This window comes from Selaginella moellendorffii, unplaced genomic scaffold (genome assembly GCF_000143415.4).
Source record: "Selaginella moellendorffii unplaced genomic scaffold, v1.0 SELMOscaffold_266, whole genome shotgun sequence".
In the NCBI taxonomy this organism is placed as follows: Eukaryota; Viridiplantae; Streptophyta; class Lycopodiopsida; order Selaginellales; family Selaginellaceae; genus Selaginella; species Selaginella moellendorffii.
In genome coordinates this window covers 1,102-16,110 of record NW_003314524.1, presented here as the reverse complement: position 1 = coordinate 16,110, position 15,009 = coordinate 1,102, and the positions used below count along the sequence as shown (strand labels likewise).

The following is a 15,009-nucleotide window of genomic DNA, read 5'->3' as shown; positions in this document are numbered from 1 at the left end:
AGGATCCCGTGAAAATCCACGCGCGGGAGGAGCTCGGGATCGATGTGGATGATCTCGCCAATCCTATCCAGGCAGCGCTCGCGTCCGCAACCGCGTTTTCCTCCGGGGGGATGATTCCCCTGCTTGCCGGGGCGTTTGTGGAGGGATTCAAGCTCCGGATGATCGCATTGGCGGTGTCAACCAGCGCTGGGCTCTTCATTTTCGGGGCGATTGGGGCGTGGATGGGCGGGAGCCCGCTGCCAAAGTCGATTGCAAGGGTCGTGCTGGGAGGATGGATGGCAATGCTTGTCACGTTTGGAATCTTGCGTCTCTTTAGCAAGGTAGCTCCCATCTAAAATTACTTGTGTGTCTATACGAGTGTGGTGGATTCAAGTAAATAGTTTTTCTTGTGCTTGCTTTGCTTGTGTGTAAACATTTTTTTTACAAGTGAATGGGAAATCTACTTTGTAACTAGTGATTAATTAGAACACATAAGCCAACTTACTTCTACGTCGTTTTAGTGCATGGACGAACTCCTGAAAGAGTTGAGAGCTCTGACGGCGCGAGCTCCGCCACGAAGAATGTATTGATGATACATTGCGGCGAGCGCAGCTCCAAGAAGCGGTCCAACCCAGTAAACCCACTGGAGATCCAAACAAACGAATTTTTTCTTTCTTTCGGCTGCGAATTAAATGCGGAAGAACCAACTTACCTGATCGTTCCAAACTCTGCTGTTATTGTAGATGACAGCCGTTGCAAAGCTGCGAGCCGGATTCACACTCGAGCCAGTCACGGGCAGCAGAGCCAGGTGAACCATGAACACGGCGAATCCGATCGGGAGCGGAGCGAGGACCTGAAAATCAAAACTAGAACTAATTAGTTCCACTACAACCCGCGGCTGCTAAGTCTGAGTCAGTCAAGTTCCCTGTAAGTCAAGCAGGGAGTCACGATCAACCTGAGTCGATCCTTGTTTCTTTTCCTCTCTTTTTGGCGCTCGGCATGAATCCAGAAGCACAGGAGAAAAAGAGCAAGAAAAAGGGACTAAGAATGAATGACTATTCAGGATGAAAGAGGAAAAAGGTGGAAAAGAGGCATGAGAAACACTTACCGGAACGTGAGAGTCACGAGCAACTCGTTTGGGATCAGTGGCGGAGAAGACAGTGTAAGCGAGCACAAAAGTCCCGATGATCTCAGCGCCCAGTCCCTCGGCTTTGGTGTAGCCATTCTGGATGAAAGTGGCGCCACCCATGTTGCCATTGTAGAAGCTGGCCTGGAAGCCTTTGGCCAGCCCCGCCCCAAAGATCGCGCCCGCGACCTGGGACGCAACGTAGAGCAGCGCACGGGGAATCGAAACCTTCCGGGCCAAGAACATGCCAAATGTAACGGCAGGATTTAGATGACCACCTACACAGCCAGAAGAAATCTGTGAGATCTCTCTCTCTCTCTCTCTCTCTCTCTCTCGGATATGGATCCCAGGGATTTCTTGTTCTTGGGAGGAAGCTGGATCGCGGAGAAGAATTGGGGAAGAACAGAGTAAAGAAATCGCCAATGGCGGCACGAACTATTTTGAAAATCAAGAAACGAGAAAGAAGCGGCAAAACAAGACGGGCAATCGGAGAAAGAAAGCGATGGATGAATCGATGCGTACCAGAGACGCCGGCCGTGCAGTAGACGAGGACGAAGATCATGCCGCCGAACACCCACGCGACGCCCAGCAGCCCAATCCCGCCGCAAGAATCCCCGCCCGCGGCCGCCTGCGCCCTGGCGTGCCCGATGAGCGCAGTGACGCCAATGTAGAGGAACAAGAGCGTGGCAACGAGCTCGACGATGCAAGCCCGGTAGAGCGACCACGACTTGAGCTCCGCAAGATCGATGAGAGGCGTCGGCGGGGGCTCAGAGAAATCCTTGGCGGCATTGCCATTCTCCAAGTCCTTGCTCATGGTGGAGAGGGCGGGCGGGCGCTCTCACAAACACGAAAGGCTCGAGCAAGGAAGGGGAAAAGAGGAACGAAGCAGTGGTTTCTTTATAAATGGCCGCTAAATCAGAAAAGTGTGTTTAAATATCGAGTTTGAATTAAACGACTCTCTTTCCCGCTAATGCCGCCCTAGCTCAGTCGGCAGAGCGCAAGGCTCTTAACCTTGTGGCCGAGGGTTCGAGCCCCTCGGGCGGCGATTGAATCTCTGAGCTATTCAAATTACAATTTGTTTTACATCGCTTGACGTTACGCTGGCGTAAAGGTTGGATCTTCGAGAACCGCCAAAAGATCGAGAAGTTTGTCTAGGCCGTGCTGGAGACAACCATAAAGTTTGAAATCTCTTGCTCGTCGTCCATGCTCTTCTTGATACTTTCTTTAAATCACTAAACTTTAACTTCATCCACGAGCCATGCTCTTCAAGATATTTTCTTACCAACCTCTAAACTAACTACCAAAGTTCCACTTCAAGATATTTTCTTGCCAACACTAAGCAACTACCAAAGTTCTTAAAATCTCTCTGCAAGATATGTTCTTGCCAAACTTTGTTCACCCAAACTATTTACCGTTGAAAATCTTAGTACATTCAGCAAGCTTAAAGCACGCCGCAATGAGAATTTTTTGTATTTTCATTTTGTTTTTACACGCAGCACTTGTTCCTATCACGAACTGGCTGGCTTTTGTTGAGTTCTAATAAGTCGACCATGAATGCCATCAGCATTGATCTTCACGCGGGACGTAGCAGCACACTGTCACTCGCCCAAACAAGCTCCTGGCCTGGAACAGAGATTTTGTTTTTGGTACACTCAGTGTTAGCAGAGATCTTGATAAAAAAATGAAGTGAAAGAACTTACGAGATGGCTGCCACTCCTGGTCTGCTTGATCGATGCCTGCTTCCTTTGCCAGCGAGCACAGCTCGTCATCCTGTTGAGAATGTTGCGCTGGTAGCTAACGTCGCCAAGCTCCGATGGAGCAAAGCCCGGATCGATCGTCTCCAGAGAGTCGACTCGGTCAATGATCTTGAACTTGGCGGCGTCCCGTTCGTCGTCCATGGCTCTGCTCTGGAACGAGAATGACTTCCTCGGACTCTCGATGTTTGGAGCCGGCGAGAAGTAAACCGATCGAGCGTCTTCGTCGGAGCTCTCGCCACAGTCTTTGTTGGTGCCTGGCTTCTTGTGATTCTCGTCGCTGCTGAGAGACGAGGATCTGTCACTGCTGTTGACCTCGCTCACTGCCTCTTCAAACGAGTCGTTTGTAGTGGCGAATGAATTCGAGCGGAGCATCGTCAAGCAGCCCGTCGGCTCCCTGTTCTTGTTCCTCCGGATGAGAAGAGCCGAGAGACTGCTTCGCTTGCTAGATCCGATGAACGACGTGAAGCTGCCTGTCGACGATAAGTTTGCTGCGTTGACATCCCCGGAGAAAGAGTGCTGTGGCGTGTGATAGTGCGAGCGTCTCGAGGACGACGCCGACGAAAGCCTGTTACTGTTGTTGCTGTTATCCGCAGGGTGGCTGCTGGACCTCATGGAGCTGTTGTAATCCAAAACACTTACTGGTGAGAGGTCCTCCTCCTCGTCCGAATGAGCAGCACCGTTCTTCTTCGACAGCGAATTGCTTGAGCCGTTGTGCGGTGAATTCTTGAGCAGAAGCGTCGCCTTTGTGGTCTTCGAGGAAGCCCTTCCTGGAGGATTCAGGCGCGTTTGAAAGTCGGGCTGCTTCCTGTGCGGCTGTATCCACAGCAAGCTTCTCAATCTCTCGGACAGAGAAAATGTCTTCTTGCTGCTCCTGCTAGAGTACACGACCATGCTCCGGGAGTGGAACACTGGCGGAGGCGTAAGCGGGCAGTCGAGAACTTCCCGACACGTCAATGGATCTCTCGGTATGCCAGGCTCCATCTCCCACTTGAACGCGACTGTCCGTTCCTTGAAATGATCCGCTGGCTCGCCTGAGACTTCGCTGTTCCGGGACTCCAGGAAGGAGCGAGGGGCATTTTCTAAGATGTGAACTGAGTGCCTGTCCGGCTCGCCGGAGTCCTCCCCTTCAGATTCAACCTTGACAATTGCCTTGCAAACTTCTCCAGAGAAAGCCTCCCTTGTTGAATCCGACACTTCAGGAGCTGATTTTCTCTCCTGCTTCGGAGTTCCAGGAGCCAGCTCCCAGGCGAATGGAACAGCACTGGGAGGTCCCAACCATCCTGAATCATCGTTGAAGCTGTGGGGATCATCCGGCTCGAAGCACGCTTGATCCAGCAGAATCATCTCCCGCACGATCATCGTCATCGTCACTTCAAGCTTTCAGGCCTGGAAAAACACAACAGTTTAGCCCCAGAGACCGGTTATGCCGCCTCGCATTTTTTTCAAAGAAAACCGAGCAAGCCCTACGAGGAACGTAGCCAGCTAGAATGGACCACTGCCACTAAAGCCATGACGCCACCAAAGATGCAGAGTTTCACTTTCGAAAGGAAAAAGAGGCTCAGGGAAAAGGCCTCGTCAGTACGTTGCGCAATGCGCACTGAGCGAGCGCAAGGTCGATCTCACAGCTCGACTCGATAGATGCAAGCAAACCTCGAAGAAGAAAGAAAAGGCCAAGGACGAACAAAACAAAGGCAGCAGCGCAACCTTTCTAGCGAGCACTCGTAAGTTGAGAGATCTTGACCTCTTTTGCCGTTTCCGTAAGTTTGCGAAGCCTTTAGAGAATTCGCCCAACACATGCCAGTGTGACAATCTCCACCGAACTGCATTTAAAACGGACACGCATGAGGTTTTTTTTTTTCAGAAAACAAAAAACAAACAAGAACAATCTGCCAGGAGAGGAGCTATACCTTCACAGTAATAAACCGCGCGTCCCTCTCAGACCAGCTGCTACAGCTCCTCTCCTCTACCTCTGAAAGCTCTGGAGCACTTCACGCGATTAGGCAGTGGTGTTTCGAGATGGACCAGAAAGAAGAAAAAAAAGGAGAGAGAGAGAGAGAGAGAGAGAGAGAGAGAGCCCGATAAATTCGGAGCTTAAAAGTTTGCCACAAATCCTCGGCCCAGCCAGCAGCCATCCATCCAAAGCGCTCTTCCTGCCCAGTGCTTTAAAGCGCTCCCGGACACAAAGGATATTTTCACAGCAGTGGTTGTTGCGAGACGTCAGTCCCTCCCTCCCTCCTTTTCTCTGTTTTAAGAGAGTCCCACGGTCAGTCCCACAACGGAATTGTAGAAACGCGACACCTGTGCGCGGAAATTTGGGAACGAAGACGATTTCCACGGGATCTTTGCGGCTGATGGAGTAGCGGCATACACGCCACTCACGATCGATCGATTAGAGCACCTCGATCGATAGAACGAGCAGACCTAACCGAAAGGAACATCAAAATCTGCGAGAAATCGGGATCAAACCACGCCAATCGATCATCTTACCAGGCCGACAGCAAACGAGGGCGGTCCCGCGAATCACGACGGCGGCGACGCGACGAAGAACACGACGAACGGCGAGACAATGCGAGAATAAATAACACTACGAAGCTCTGGGGCAAACGAAGACCCCCGATTATTCAACTCCTTAGTTTAAAATGGCGGGAAATTCAAACGGTGTTTATCTTGGGACAAGGGCATCGCGACAAGTCCTGTGGCTTTCTAGGGGCATAGGGAGCTCGCGTCGGAACTTTAGAAGTTTCGCATAAACCCTAAAATACGATCCTAGATTTTACCATTCAGTATTTTCCGGGTCAACATATCTTTGCGCCTGCAACCTTTCTTCCCCTACATTTGGAAGTCTAGAAGAAATTGGATAGTGATTTTCTATTTTGCGTAGGATCAGATGCTGGCCAGTGGCTCTTAGCAACATGTGTTTGGATTCAACTTCCGTGATTGAATCGAATAAAGCTACGAACGATCGATCCCGATTTCTTCAACGCTGGAGCATGGGGGCCTTTTGGAGGTTTACACGCGATTAGAAGCGTGATCCAAACGTTGACTTTGTCATGAAGGATCCGTGGAATGTTCCGTGTTGAATCCACTTGCACAAGCTTTTGTTGGCATCGATCAAACAGGAGGCCAGTCTCATGAGAAGGATGTGACTGAAATAAAATCATGGGGCCAAAACTCACGCATTTTTCGCTGGCTGTTGGCTTTTGATTCACGCATTGGGCTGGGAGAACTTGTTTTCGTTCAGTGCTCTTGATCTTGGCCGCAAAAGGTTAAGTTGGAGATTTCGTGTTTCGGTGTGGAGCTACGTGAAACTTTGCAGGACAAGGAACATGGAAGAGTGTCATACATTTCAAACTTGGTCGTTATCAAAAGCACGCACAGGACATTTAAGACCATGGGTCAAAAGAAAGAAAAAAAGGAGAGAGATACTTTGGACGCTTCAACCACTGAGACCTAACGTTCCACTATAAGAAAAGTTGACGGTTTGATCGTTCTTTGGAATGTTTAGGGTTCATGATTTAGGGCTTAGGGTTTAGGGGCTAGGGTTTTATGTGGCAATGGTGAGTGACGGCGAGGGCAACAAGAAAGACAAGGAAAAGGATCGCAAGAAGCGGCAGCATGTGTCGATCATCGCCAGGCCACTAGCGGGCAAGCGCCTTTGTAAGAAGACGCTCAAGCTCGTCCGGAGAGGTATGGATCTAGAAGGAAGAATGAATGCGTGCAATAGCCGATGATGTTTGGATCGTTTTGATTCTGGAATTACCGGCTTAAAGGCGAGGATCTCTTCGCCTTGATGCTGCGATTTGGCTGCTGAGGCTTTTCTGCTTTATTTCTCCACTTTTTTTTTCTCTCTCTCTTTTTTTGTTCTTTTGGCCGATGATGTTTCGTTTTTCTGGAATTACCGGCTGAAAGACGAAGTTTTGCTTCGCCTTGGTGCTGCGACTTTAGGCTGGCTGAGGCCCTGTGTTTCGTTCTTAAGTTTTTTTTCCTGCTCTTGGTCTTTAGGCCTATGATGACTTAATTTTTCTGGAATTACCGGCTGAAAGGTGGGATTTTTCTCGCCTTGCTGCTGCTATTCGCTGTCTGAGGTTATCTTTTCTTACAAGTATTACTCTCTTATGTGACAAGATTTGCGGTCTTTGTTTTTGCAGCGGCTCAGAACAAGCAACTCAGGAGGGGAGTAAAGGAGGTCGTAAAAGCTGTTCGCCGGGGACAGAAGGGGTAAGAGCTTCCAGTTTGCAATCTTACAGTGCCAGATCCATCTTTCTGCTTTCTACTTTGCAGGCTCTGTGTAATCGCAGGAGATATCTCACCAATCGATGTAATCACACACTTGCCAATACTCTGCGAAGAGTCGGACATTCCTTACATCTACGTTCCTTCAAAAGAGGCATCGTTTTTGTTTCTCATCCTTTTTTACCTTTGTACTCATTCCTTTTCTATCTTTTCAGGATTTGGGAGGCGCCGCCGCTCAGAAGCGTCCGGCTTGCTGCATGCTGGTGCTGTTAAATCCTGTCAAAGGCAAGCTGGAGGACGAAGAAAAGCAAGGCTTCATGGAGGATTACACGGACGTCTCCAAAGAGGTCAAGTCTCTCGCCAGCACAATCTACTAAAATTCCCGATCTTTGTCTGTGATTTGATTTGTCTCGAGACAGGAGCTCCAACTTATGCTCGCTCGAAGTTTAACATTGACAAATCTTTGTAGAGACCAGGATCAATCGTAGAAGGTTGTCAGCTTCTTCTATTGTACGAACGCAAATATCACATGCCGTACGTGGTTTTGTTTTCTTCTCTTTTTTTGTTGTTTGCGCAATAGATGGCATGCAAGATATTTCGATGCTTTTCCGACACGTGGACGGTGGAGATTTCTTCTTCCCAGTTTAAATCCCGAGTGTGGGAGAGGCTTTGCTTCAATCATTCACGCCATGGCCGCTGCTTCGATAGCATTCTCGTCTCCCCGCCTCTCCTCCGGCAATGGCGTCGCGGAATCGCTCGCCTCGTCGCGCTCCTCCCTTGCCGGCGCGCGCGTCAAGGTAATCTCCTCTCCTCCGGCGGCAATCTCCTGCTCGAGTTCGATTTCCCCAAGCGCGCGCTACGATCTCAACAAATTCTCCTTCGATCCGATCAAGGAGTCGCTGGTGGCCCGGGAGATGACTCGCCGCTACATGACCGACATGATCACCTACGCCGACACGGACGTGGTGATCGTTGGCGCCGGATCCGCGGGCCTCTCCTGCGCCTACGAGCTGAGCAAGAACCCTAACGTGAGCGTGGCGGTGGTGGAGCAGTCCGTGAGCCCCGGCGGCGGCGCGTGGCTGGGCGGGCAGCTCTTCTCGGCCATGATCGTACGGAAGCCGGCCCATCTCTTCCTGGACGAGGTCGGCGTGCCGTACGACGAGCTCGAGCACTACGTGGTTGTCAAGCACGCCGCGCTCTTCACGTCCACGATCATGAGCAAGGTTTTGGCGAGGCCCAACGTGAAGCTCTTCAACGCAGTGGCGGCCGAGGATTTGATCATCAAGGAGGACAAGGTTGCCGGGGTGGTGACGAACTGGGCGCTCGTTTCCATGAATCACCACACCCAGAGCTGCATGGATCCGAATGTGATGGAGGCCAAGGTGGTGGTGAGCTCTTGCGGACATGATGGTCCGTTTGGAGCCGCCGGTGTCAAGAGGCTCAAGAGCATCGGCATGATCGATAGCGTCCCCGGGATGAAGGCGCTGGACATGAACACTGCCGAGGACGCGATCGTGAGGCTCACTCGCGAGGTTGTTCCTGGGATGATCGTCACTGGCATGGAAGTCGCGGAGATCGATGGGGCACCGAGGATGGTAAAGAGGTTTTTGTTCTTTCTTTGTTGTCCGTCTTAACGTTTCTCGGTTCCAGGGGCCGACTTTTGGAGCGATGATGATCTCTGGGCAGAAGGCAGCTCACTTGGCTCTCAAGTCACTGGGCATGCCCAATGCCATCGATGGAACTCTCAAGGCCGGCTATCTCCCAGAGCTGGTTCTTGCATCGGCCGAAGACGACGAGACCACCGCCACGGCGTGATCACTCACTCGAAAAATCTCTGGTTTTACGAGTGGAGTGAATCATCTTCCGAGCGTGTGGTTCTCCATGGGATAAGGCTGCTACTTTCTGTTTTTTCAGTAAGTATTTTTCTGTTTGCTACTACTTGTTTGGTAATTTGGTTTGCAAGCTTAAGCTCTTGAAACTGATGAAATCTGGCACCAGGGGTGCTTGCCCTGAAAAGAGTCTTTCTTCTGAAAGGGTAGGCTGAGATGAGACCCTCACGACCTGATCAGGATAATTCCTGCGAAGGGAGTGTGCCGACGCTGTGTTTTATTTTTCTGTGCAGGTTTTATGATGATCGCACAGAATCAAGCTTGTGCACCGTATCTCAGATATCCAACTTAAAGTGACTCTATCGAGAATGATAATGAGAAAACCGAGCGCGTCCAACGCTACCATCTTCAATGGTGTGAGCGACCCGGCATTTCCTTCCCGAATTTATTTTGTGTTTGGACTTCGTAAACTTAGAGCTAAGAATATTGTTTACTTTATTCTATTTTAAATTACTATTGGCAAGGTTTGACGTTTTTTTGGGAGACCGATGTCCTAAATGACTAGTCTAAGCTGTTTTTCTGAGCTTGTGACCAGAACAAGGGGTAAAGAGCAAATTGTTAATCCTTGTTGAGTGGACCCTTCGGCATAGCCATCATCTCAGCAACCGGGTTCTTACAATAAAATATCATACCATATAATTAAACAAACCCCGTATTCTCGGTGCATGGTGGACTTGGCCGCGCGGGACGCGTGGATGACGCGCGGTACATTCTTGCCCCGTGCGACGTGGACGCGTTGTGGAGGTGGCCATGGATATAATAACTATAGACAACTCAAGTAGAAGACCGGAATTCATTTATTTGCTGCAAAGAGATTGATTGATGACGGGCAGAACGTAATGCTGAAAGTTCCTCCGGTTCCAGTAGCAAAAGTCTTGGTGTCGTCACCAGACCAGCTATAAGCATCCGGGCATGAGGCACGGACGTTCCGCGCGTACTGCGAGTTTGGATCGTTCCTGTTGGGACTGGCGCAAGTATTCCCATTCCTGTTCTGGGGAGGACAAGTTCCAGCATCCGCTCGGCAAGTCAGACCCCTGCCAGATCCAGTGATGCTCATCCCAGTGCCGATGAAGAAGCCATCCACGGCGCTGATGTCGTAGAAATCAAGGTTCCTGTTGCTGTTGATCGAGAACTCGGCCAGGAGGCCGGGAGTTCCAGTGCCGATGTTTCCCGCCCAGCGATTCGGAGGACTTAGTCGGCGAGATGCGCCGGGGGAGAGAGTGAATCCGGAGGTTCCAATCGAGGGGCCTCCGGCGTTCTCGCGGACGATGATATTAAGCGAGCCCCCGCAGCGATTGACAACGTTGAAGGAAGTGGCTGCTGCGAGTGGGATTGCTGCAAAACAAAGACTTAAAGCAACAAGAGCAGCTAGGAGCGCATTAGAGCTTGCCATTGGAATTATATATGATACGTTCTCTATTTCAAGTTTCTTATATAGTCTAGATGTGAAAGAGTTTGTGCATCACACGCAAACGAACATGGCAAACGAACATGGGCGAGCGATCGGCAGTGGGTAGGAAAAATTCTTTTTTGCTCACATCCATATTCATGCAAACACGTGGTTTGAGCTTAAGACTATATCAATTACTTGCAACACTAAGTAGCGATGATCTGGCGCTGCCACACTGTGTGATGAGGTCTAAATAATCTTCTCAAGTCCAATCTTGGATTCAAGTAGTATTATAAGTTGCGCTCTTGTTTTGACCGAGGAGATTTCCGATACGTAGAAGAAAGACGACGATTTATGATTCTAATAACTTTCAGCCGAAGAGGATATTTCTTGGTGTCAGGCGATCGTAATGCTCTAGGGCGATGATCGATGGATCGACAGGATTGATAGATGGAGAGCAGCGATAGAATGGAAGCGCCAGCGATGATCCCGCGCAAGAGGCGAGGCTTTCGCAGGCCGTCGCTCAATCCCGACTCCACGGCTCGCAAGAAGCTCAAGTTCAAGGATCAGGTGTCGCTGGATATAGTTTCGGCAGATTTCCTGCTACCAAATGGCGAGGTTGTGAGCGGCGTGGAGATCAAGAGATCTTCCTACGAAAATGTGGATGCCTTGCTCGACGATCTTGCAGAGCGGCCTGCAGATGGTCCCGATGGGGTGCGGAAGCTCGATTGGAGCAAGGAAATGTGGGTCGAGGATGAGAGTGGCGAAAGAATCGATGATATCGGGAAGCTTTTCTCCGAGGGCGCGCGGAGGAAGATCCTTGTCCAGGTATGTGGCTCTTCATTTCCACTCCCTTTCGAGTTCCTTTTCTCAGCGTTTTTTGTGTCTCCAGGATGGGAACAAGCGCACGGTTCACCGGTATTGGGTAAGCAATCTTGTTTGTTTTTCGTTCCATCGGTTTCGTTTTTTCTTTTGCAGTGGAACGTGACACCAGAAGTTGAAATGCTAGAGAGGCTCCCGGACGGATACACGCTAGAGACAGCTCTAGCCGATCATGTGGTATGGATGAAACGGCCTTTCTCCGTGTTGGAAGATTTTCTCTCTTTCTTTTTTTCACAGGACAATGCACTGCAAGCAGTGTGGGAGAATCAACCAGGTTTCAGGCGACTCGTCAGGTAGATTCTTTAACTCTCTTTCGTTCTGTTCTTGTATACTCACGAGAGCTAGGTTTTGCCTCAGCGTGGAGATTGATCAAGATACCATTACAATCTTTGATACGGGAATGGGAATGGATGCCACGGCTCAAGATTCAATCGAGAAATGGTACGTAGTTTGATTACTTCTTGCTATGGCTGACACGAATGCGAGTAGGGGAACCGTGGGAGCTTCCAATCACCGGAATGTTCATCGACAGGGAATTGGCGGCGATCCTCCATTTCTCAAGGTATCTGTGTGATATTCGTTGGTCCTCTCGATCATACTTTGGGTTGTAGCCTTATCTTGGGAAGTACGGTGCTGGAGGGGTCGCTGCTGCTCTCTTCCTTGGCTTGTAAGTCGTCCATTTCTTCTTTATTGGAAACTGGTTGTTGGCTTCGGATCTTCAGGTCTGTGGAAGTTCGCTCGAAGACGAGGAAGTCCAAGCGAGTGGTCAGCCTCAAATTCAGCAAAGCTGCAATGGAAACAGGAGGAGGCAGTCGGATTTGGAGAACCCGCGGAGGCTTTCATCTGATGACTGAGGAGGAGGCTAAGAAGTCACCTCACGGAAGTTTTACTTGTGTAAGTGTGTGTGATTGATTCGCACTACTGTTTAAACTCGACTTGGTTTTGCGTTGCAGGTGAAGATATCTGACCTGAAATCTTCTGCGTGTATCGAAGGACAACGGCAGTACTGGGTCTTGAAGCAAGTGAAGCAAATGCTCAAAGACATATATTCTCTGTATATCCAGGTAAATCTAATATGACTGAGACTAAAGTGCATTGTCTGTCACCTTTTTTTATTACAGTACGATGGTGTTGGGAGCTCGAGTGGAACTATGACTCCTGTTGAGTTTGAGGTGCTGTGATTATAATTGACTTCAGAAATTCCGAATGTTTTAATTGTAGGTGAACGGAGAGAATTTGCTGGAGGAGCTTGGCGGCGAGATTACAAGCTGCAACCAGCACTCTTCCCCTGGAGAACCGTTTATTCTAGATCTGCGCCTTGTTTCTGGTAAGAGCCCGAACTAGTTCTATCGCTCGTTTCTCACTCTTGTTCTCAGCGTCTTCGGAGGAAGCCCATGCACGTTTGACATGCCAGTACTTTCCAAGCATCAAGGTATACTCCATTTTTAATCAGAAAAATTCAGACTCTAATGGAGCTTTGTTTCAGGGAAGGGAAAAGCTGAGTGACGTCATTGAAGATCTAAAGAGTTGCAGAAAAGACTTCAAGGAAAACTTCGACACATTTCCCAGGGTGGGACTGAGATGGTTGGGACGACTTCTGCCGAATGCAAGATGGGTAAACCAGATTAGTATACCAGTTACCATATTTCTGACATTGATCTCTACAGAATAGCATGCCGTTTATGGATGCAGCTTCTAAAAAGAGTGTGCTACGCTGGATAAAGAGGGTGAAAGTGTTTGCAGGCAAGAGATACACATTCTATCCTCGCAGTGGTTTCTTAACATCGAATTTCCAGATGTGGATGCAGGGTTCCATCCAACCCCAAGCAAGACGAAACTTGTGGAGGATCATCCTTTTACGACTGCGTTAAAGCAACTTGGCAGCATGGAAGAGGATACAGTCCCAGCAGGTAAGAGCTTTTGATATGGTTTGTATCCACTCTTGAAATGTTTGTGAATGTTCCAGACGTGAAAACAACGATATACTTTCAAAGCAAGGTGTTGGAGCCTCCTCAGGTCATTGCCGAATTTGCAAACTGGACGAAGAGAATGCATGAAGAATTTGACCGGGAGGTCGAATTTGGAGACGATCCCACATACGTCATTGGCCAAAGTGAATTGAAAAGGCTTCTAAAGGTCGAAAAAGAAGGTAAGCTTTTTGCGTTGATCTCGTTCATGCGTATGACAAACTAACTTTTACATTGTTTCAGTTCTCTGTTTTCACAAGTGCCTCAAAGATCCGCGTGGGGACTGGAGAGCGGGCGATATGGTGAAGCTACAGAAAGAGCTATACAAAGGCAAGCAAAATTTCTACGGTGTCATCGAGTGGTTCTTCTGCGATGGAATCGACGAACAATACGGGGAAGTGAAGATGGTTTGCAGGCCCGTGGAGCTACTGACTACGGAAGAAGAGAGCAAGATTGAGACGGCACAGATTTGCAGCTTCAAGCTCAACAGGTGCAGGTGGTTTCCTTGCAGCGTTCTGAATTCGGAGAAGTGCCACCGCATGACTCCAAGTGAGTGGCATACACAGGAGAATCGGCTGAAGGGAAAGCTGCCGGCATTCGTAGAGCTTCTCAACAACGACGACAGGCGAGTGTTTGGGGGGAAACATCTGCATCGGAGTAACCTCACGTTCGAAGCGGGATACGTGCTCCAAATCGACTCGTTTCTGGTCGTGGTGCGTCCACAGCAAGGCACTGGAGCGAGTTGCAAGCAAGCGGCGATTGTTGCAGACCCCCACCGGATGAAGGCGGAAGTGCATTTCTCGTCGAAAGATCGTGACGAGACGAAGATGCAAGGGTGCTACTACGCGGAGGTTGAAGCCAGAAACGGTATCAAGGGAATCTATGCCTTCGCTGCGGGCACAATCTTTCCAGATCTTTGCAAGGCTGGGAAGTACAAGGTGGAGTTCTCGATTGATGGGCATCCGGACCTTAAGCCAGCAGTTTGGGAGGTGAATATCAAATCCTTGGAGTTCGTTTCCAGATGGCATGTTGATACCAAGGCATGCACCGGGATTACGTACGTAAGCTTATCTTTTATTGCTATTAACTACTATCTATGTTCTAAATTCTACAGCTTGGAGGAGCTAGTAACGCAGAACTTTACTGTTCAGGGATTTGACACCTACGACAATCTGGTGCCATTCTCACAGCCTTGTCCGAATTTGTGCATGGTTCTCGAGACATTGGAGAGCACGAGGCTTAGTACAGTTTCGCTTGGACGTGAGAGCGTGAGCTTTTCCCAAAAGAAGGACAAAATGAATGTCGGAGTAAGTCTCAAACCTCTTTTCGGGTTTGCTTATAATGTCTGCTCCACAGAACTTCATAGTTCGGGGCTGCATACTGCCGGCTCACGACGCTCGTCTATGCTTCTACGTTGGAAACCAGAAGCTTGGACACTGGAGATGTCAAGGTTATCAGCTGTTATCTTGATAGCTTCGGTTGTTTCTTCCTCAATGACGCTCTGTTTTTCTTCCGCAGTTTATCCTGGCAAGCTTGCACGACTGGAGCTTGTGAATAGCTCTCTCGAGCTCGCTCCTTCTGGATCGATGTTTTGCGTCAAGCAACCACTGGATCCCGACAGTTACTTCCCGTGCATGGTGTTCAAGGTAGGCACTGTTCTTCTCATTGCACCATATTAATGTAGATTGTAATGCTGCAGGGATTCGATGAATGGGGAAACTCCGTTAGCCAGGGAACTCGGATGCGTCTCCAGCTATCTGGCGTACACCTCTCACAGCAAGAAGTC

The 15,009-nt window shown here is 49.5% G+C and overlaps 6 protein-coding genes and 1 non-coding gene across 9 annotated transcripts in view; 4 read left to right on the top strand and 3 right to left on the bottom strand.

Annotated features, from left to right (window-relative positions):
• Positions 1-367: 367 nt before the first annotated feature.
• On the bottom strand, positions 368-1,957 carry LOC9641027 (aquaporin PIP2-7). The gene is made up of 4 exons (XM_002994381.2): positions 1,628-1,957; positions 1,088-1,383; positions 692-832; positions 368-622 (listed from the first exon to the last, which is right to left on the bottom strand). Exons 1-4 carry the CDS (start codon positions 1,917-1,919, stop codon positions 497-499), a joined length of 855 nt encoding a protein of 284 aa, XP_002994427.1. The 5' UTR covers positions 1,920-1,957; the 3' UTR covers positions 368-496.
• A 120-nt stretch (positions 1,958-2,077) lies between these two features.
• On the top strand, positions 2,078-2,150 carry TRNAK-CUU. The gene has a single exon. It is a non-coding gene; the product is annotated as a tRNA-Lys (tRNA).
• Positions 2,151-2,483: 333 nt separating this feature from the next.
• LOC9641026 lies at positions 2,484-5,457 on the bottom strand. 2 transcript variants are annotated; one of them, XM_024667954.1, is made up of 6 exons: positions 5,350-5,457; positions 5,161-5,283; positions 4,770-5,104; positions 4,604-4,682; positions 2,806-4,248; positions 2,484-2,728 (listed from the first exon to the last, which is right to left on the bottom strand). In XM_024667954.1, exons 5-6 carry the CDS (start codon positions 4,225-4,227, stop codon positions 2,666-2,668), a joined length of 1,485 nt encoding a protein of 494 aa, XP_024523722.1. In that variant the 5' UTR covers positions 4,228-4,248; positions 4,604-4,682; positions 4,770-5,104; positions 5,161-5,283; positions 5,350-5,457; the 3' UTR covers positions 2,484-2,665. The 2 variants fall into 2 exon arrangements, with proteins under 2 accessions (XP_024523722.1, XP_002994426.1); XM_002994380.2 differs by lacking the exon at positions 5,350-5,457 and having other exon boundaries at positions 5,161-5,306.
• A 921-nt stretch (positions 5,458-6,378) lies between these two features.
• On the top strand, positions 6,379-7,650 carry LOC9641025 (H/ACA ribonucleoprotein complex subunit 2-like protein). The gene is made up of 4 exons (XM_002994384.2): positions 6,379-6,549; positions 7,011-7,080; positions 7,144-7,249; positions 7,311-7,650. Exons 1-4 carry the CDS (start codon positions 6,417-6,419, stop codon positions 7,470-7,472), a joined length of 471 nt encoding a protein of 156 aa, XP_002994430.1. The 5' UTR covers positions 6,379-6,416; the 3' UTR covers positions 7,473-7,650.
• A 116-nt stretch (positions 7,651-7,766) lies between these two features.
• On the top strand, positions 7,767-9,458 carry LOC9641024 (thiamine thiazole synthase 4, chloroplastic). Of its 2 annotated transcripts, XR_002991453.1 has the most exons (3): positions 7,767-8,690; positions 8,746-9,008; positions 9,094-9,458. XR_002991453.1 is itself a non-coding variant. In XM_024667952.1 (2 exons), the coding sequence occupies exons 1-2, from the start codon at positions 7,785-7,787 to the stop codon at positions 8,908-8,910; spliced, it is 1,071 nt and encodes a 356-aa protein (XP_024523720.1). In that variant the 5' UTR covers positions 7,767-7,784; the 3' UTR covers positions 8,911-9,307. The 2 variants fall into 2 exon arrangements, 1 of the variants encoding a protein (XP_024523720.1); XM_024667952.1 differs by having other exon boundaries at positions 8,746-9,307.
• A 319-nt stretch (positions 9,459-9,777) lies between these two features.
• On the bottom strand, positions 9,778-10,377 carry LOC112343879 (thaumatin-like protein 1). Its single transcript, XM_024667955.1, has one exon. It carries the CDS (start codon positions 10,375-10,377, stop codon positions 9,778-9,780), a length of 600 nt encoding a protein of 199 aa, XP_024523723.1.
• A 282-nt stretch (positions 10,378-10,659) lies between these two features.
• Positions 10,660-15,009, top strand: part of LOC9641028 — a gene marked incomplete at its 3' end in the record, with an annotated part of 5,426 nt that continues 1,076 nt past the window's right edge. The window contains exons 1-21 of the mRNA XM_024667953.1: positions 10,660-11,202; positions 11,267-11,299; positions 11,353-11,433; positions 11,494-11,549; positions 11,614-11,697; positions 11,746-11,818; positions 11,868-11,923; positions 11,979-12,150; positions 12,210-12,320; positions 12,378-12,428; positions 12,478-12,583; positions 12,633-12,688; positions 12,743-12,871; positions 12,924-12,999; positions 13,053-13,166; positions 13,223-13,405; positions 13,467-14,280; positions 14,338-14,530; positions 14,580-14,673; positions 14,742-14,869; positions 14,923-15,006. Coding sequence (XP_024523721.1) covers positions 10,825-11,202; positions 11,267-11,299; positions 11,353-11,433; positions 11,494-11,549; positions 11,614-11,697; positions 11,746-11,818; positions 11,868-11,923; positions 11,979-12,150; positions 12,210-12,320; positions 12,378-12,428; positions 12,478-12,583; positions 12,633-12,688; positions 12,743-12,871; positions 12,924-12,999; positions 13,053-13,166; positions 13,223-13,405; positions 13,467-14,280; positions 14,338-14,530; positions 14,580-14,673; positions 14,742-14,869; positions 14,923-15,006 — 3,072 coding nt within the window. The remainder of the gene's footprint in view (positions 11,203-11,266; positions 11,300-11,352; positions 11,434-11,493; positions 11,550-11,613; positions 11,698-11,745; positions 11,819-11,867; positions 11,924-11,978; positions 12,151-12,209; positions 12,321-12,377; positions 12,429-12,477; positions 12,584-12,632; positions 12,689-12,742; positions 12,872-12,923; positions 13,000-13,052; positions 13,167-13,222; positions 13,406-13,466; positions 14,281-14,337; positions 14,531-14,579; positions 14,674-14,741; positions 14,870-14,922; positions 15,007-15,009) is intronic.

What these genes read in the sequence shown, in the direction of transcription:
- LOC9641027 (XM_002994381.2), bottom strand. Translation starts at nt 1,919, where the DNA reads ATGAGCAAGGACTTGGAGAATGGCAATGCCGCCAAGGATTTCTCTGAG. An exon ending in CTCGTGACTCTCACGTTCCG is followed by an intron (nt 833 to 1,087) that starts GTAAGTGTTTCT and finishes TTTGATTTTCAG; the next exon opens with GTCCTCGCTCCGCTCCCGAT. An exon ending in GCAGAGTTTGGAACGATCAG is followed by an intron (nt 623 to 691) that starts GTAAGTTGGTTC and finishes TTGGATCTCCAG; the next exon opens with TGGGTTTACTGGGTTGGACC.
- LOC9641026 (XM_024667954.1), bottom strand. Translation starts at nt 4,227, where the DNA reads ATGACGATGATCGTGCGGGAGATGATTCTGCTGGATCAAGCGTGCTTC. An exon ending in CCAGGAGTGGCAGCCATCTC is followed by an intron (nt 2,729 to 2,805) that starts GTAAGTTCTTTC and finishes TCTCTGTTCCAG; the next exon opens with GCCAGGAGCTTGTTTGGGCG.
- LOC9641025 (XM_002994384.2), top strand. Translation starts at nt 6,417, where the DNA reads ATGGTGAGTGACGGCGAGGGCAACAAGAAAGACAAGGAAAAGGATCGC. An exon ending in GTTCGCCGGGGACAGAAGGG is followed by an intron (nt 7,081 to 7,143) that starts GTAAGAGCTTCC and finishes TCTACTTTGCAG; the next exon opens with GCTCTGTGTAATCGCAGGAG. An exon ending in TCTACGTTCCTTCAAAAGAG is followed by an intron (nt 7,250 to 7,310) that starts GCATCGTTTTTG and finishes CTATCTTTTCAG; the next exon opens with GATTTGGGAGGCGCCGCCGC.
- LOC9641024 (XM_024667952.1), top strand. Translation starts at nt 7,785, where the DNA reads ATGGCCGCTGCTTCGATAGCATTCTCGTCTCCCCGCCTCTCCTCCGGC. An exon ending in TCGATGGGGCACCGAGGATG is followed by an intron (nt 8,691 to 8,745) that starts GTAAAGAGGTTT and finishes TCTCGGTTCCAG; the next exon opens with GGGCCGACTTTTGGAGCGAT.
- LOC112343879 (XM_024667955.1), bottom strand. Translation starts at nt 10,377, where the DNA reads ATGGCAAGCTCTAATGCGCTCCTAGCTGCTCTTGTTGCTTTAAGTCTT.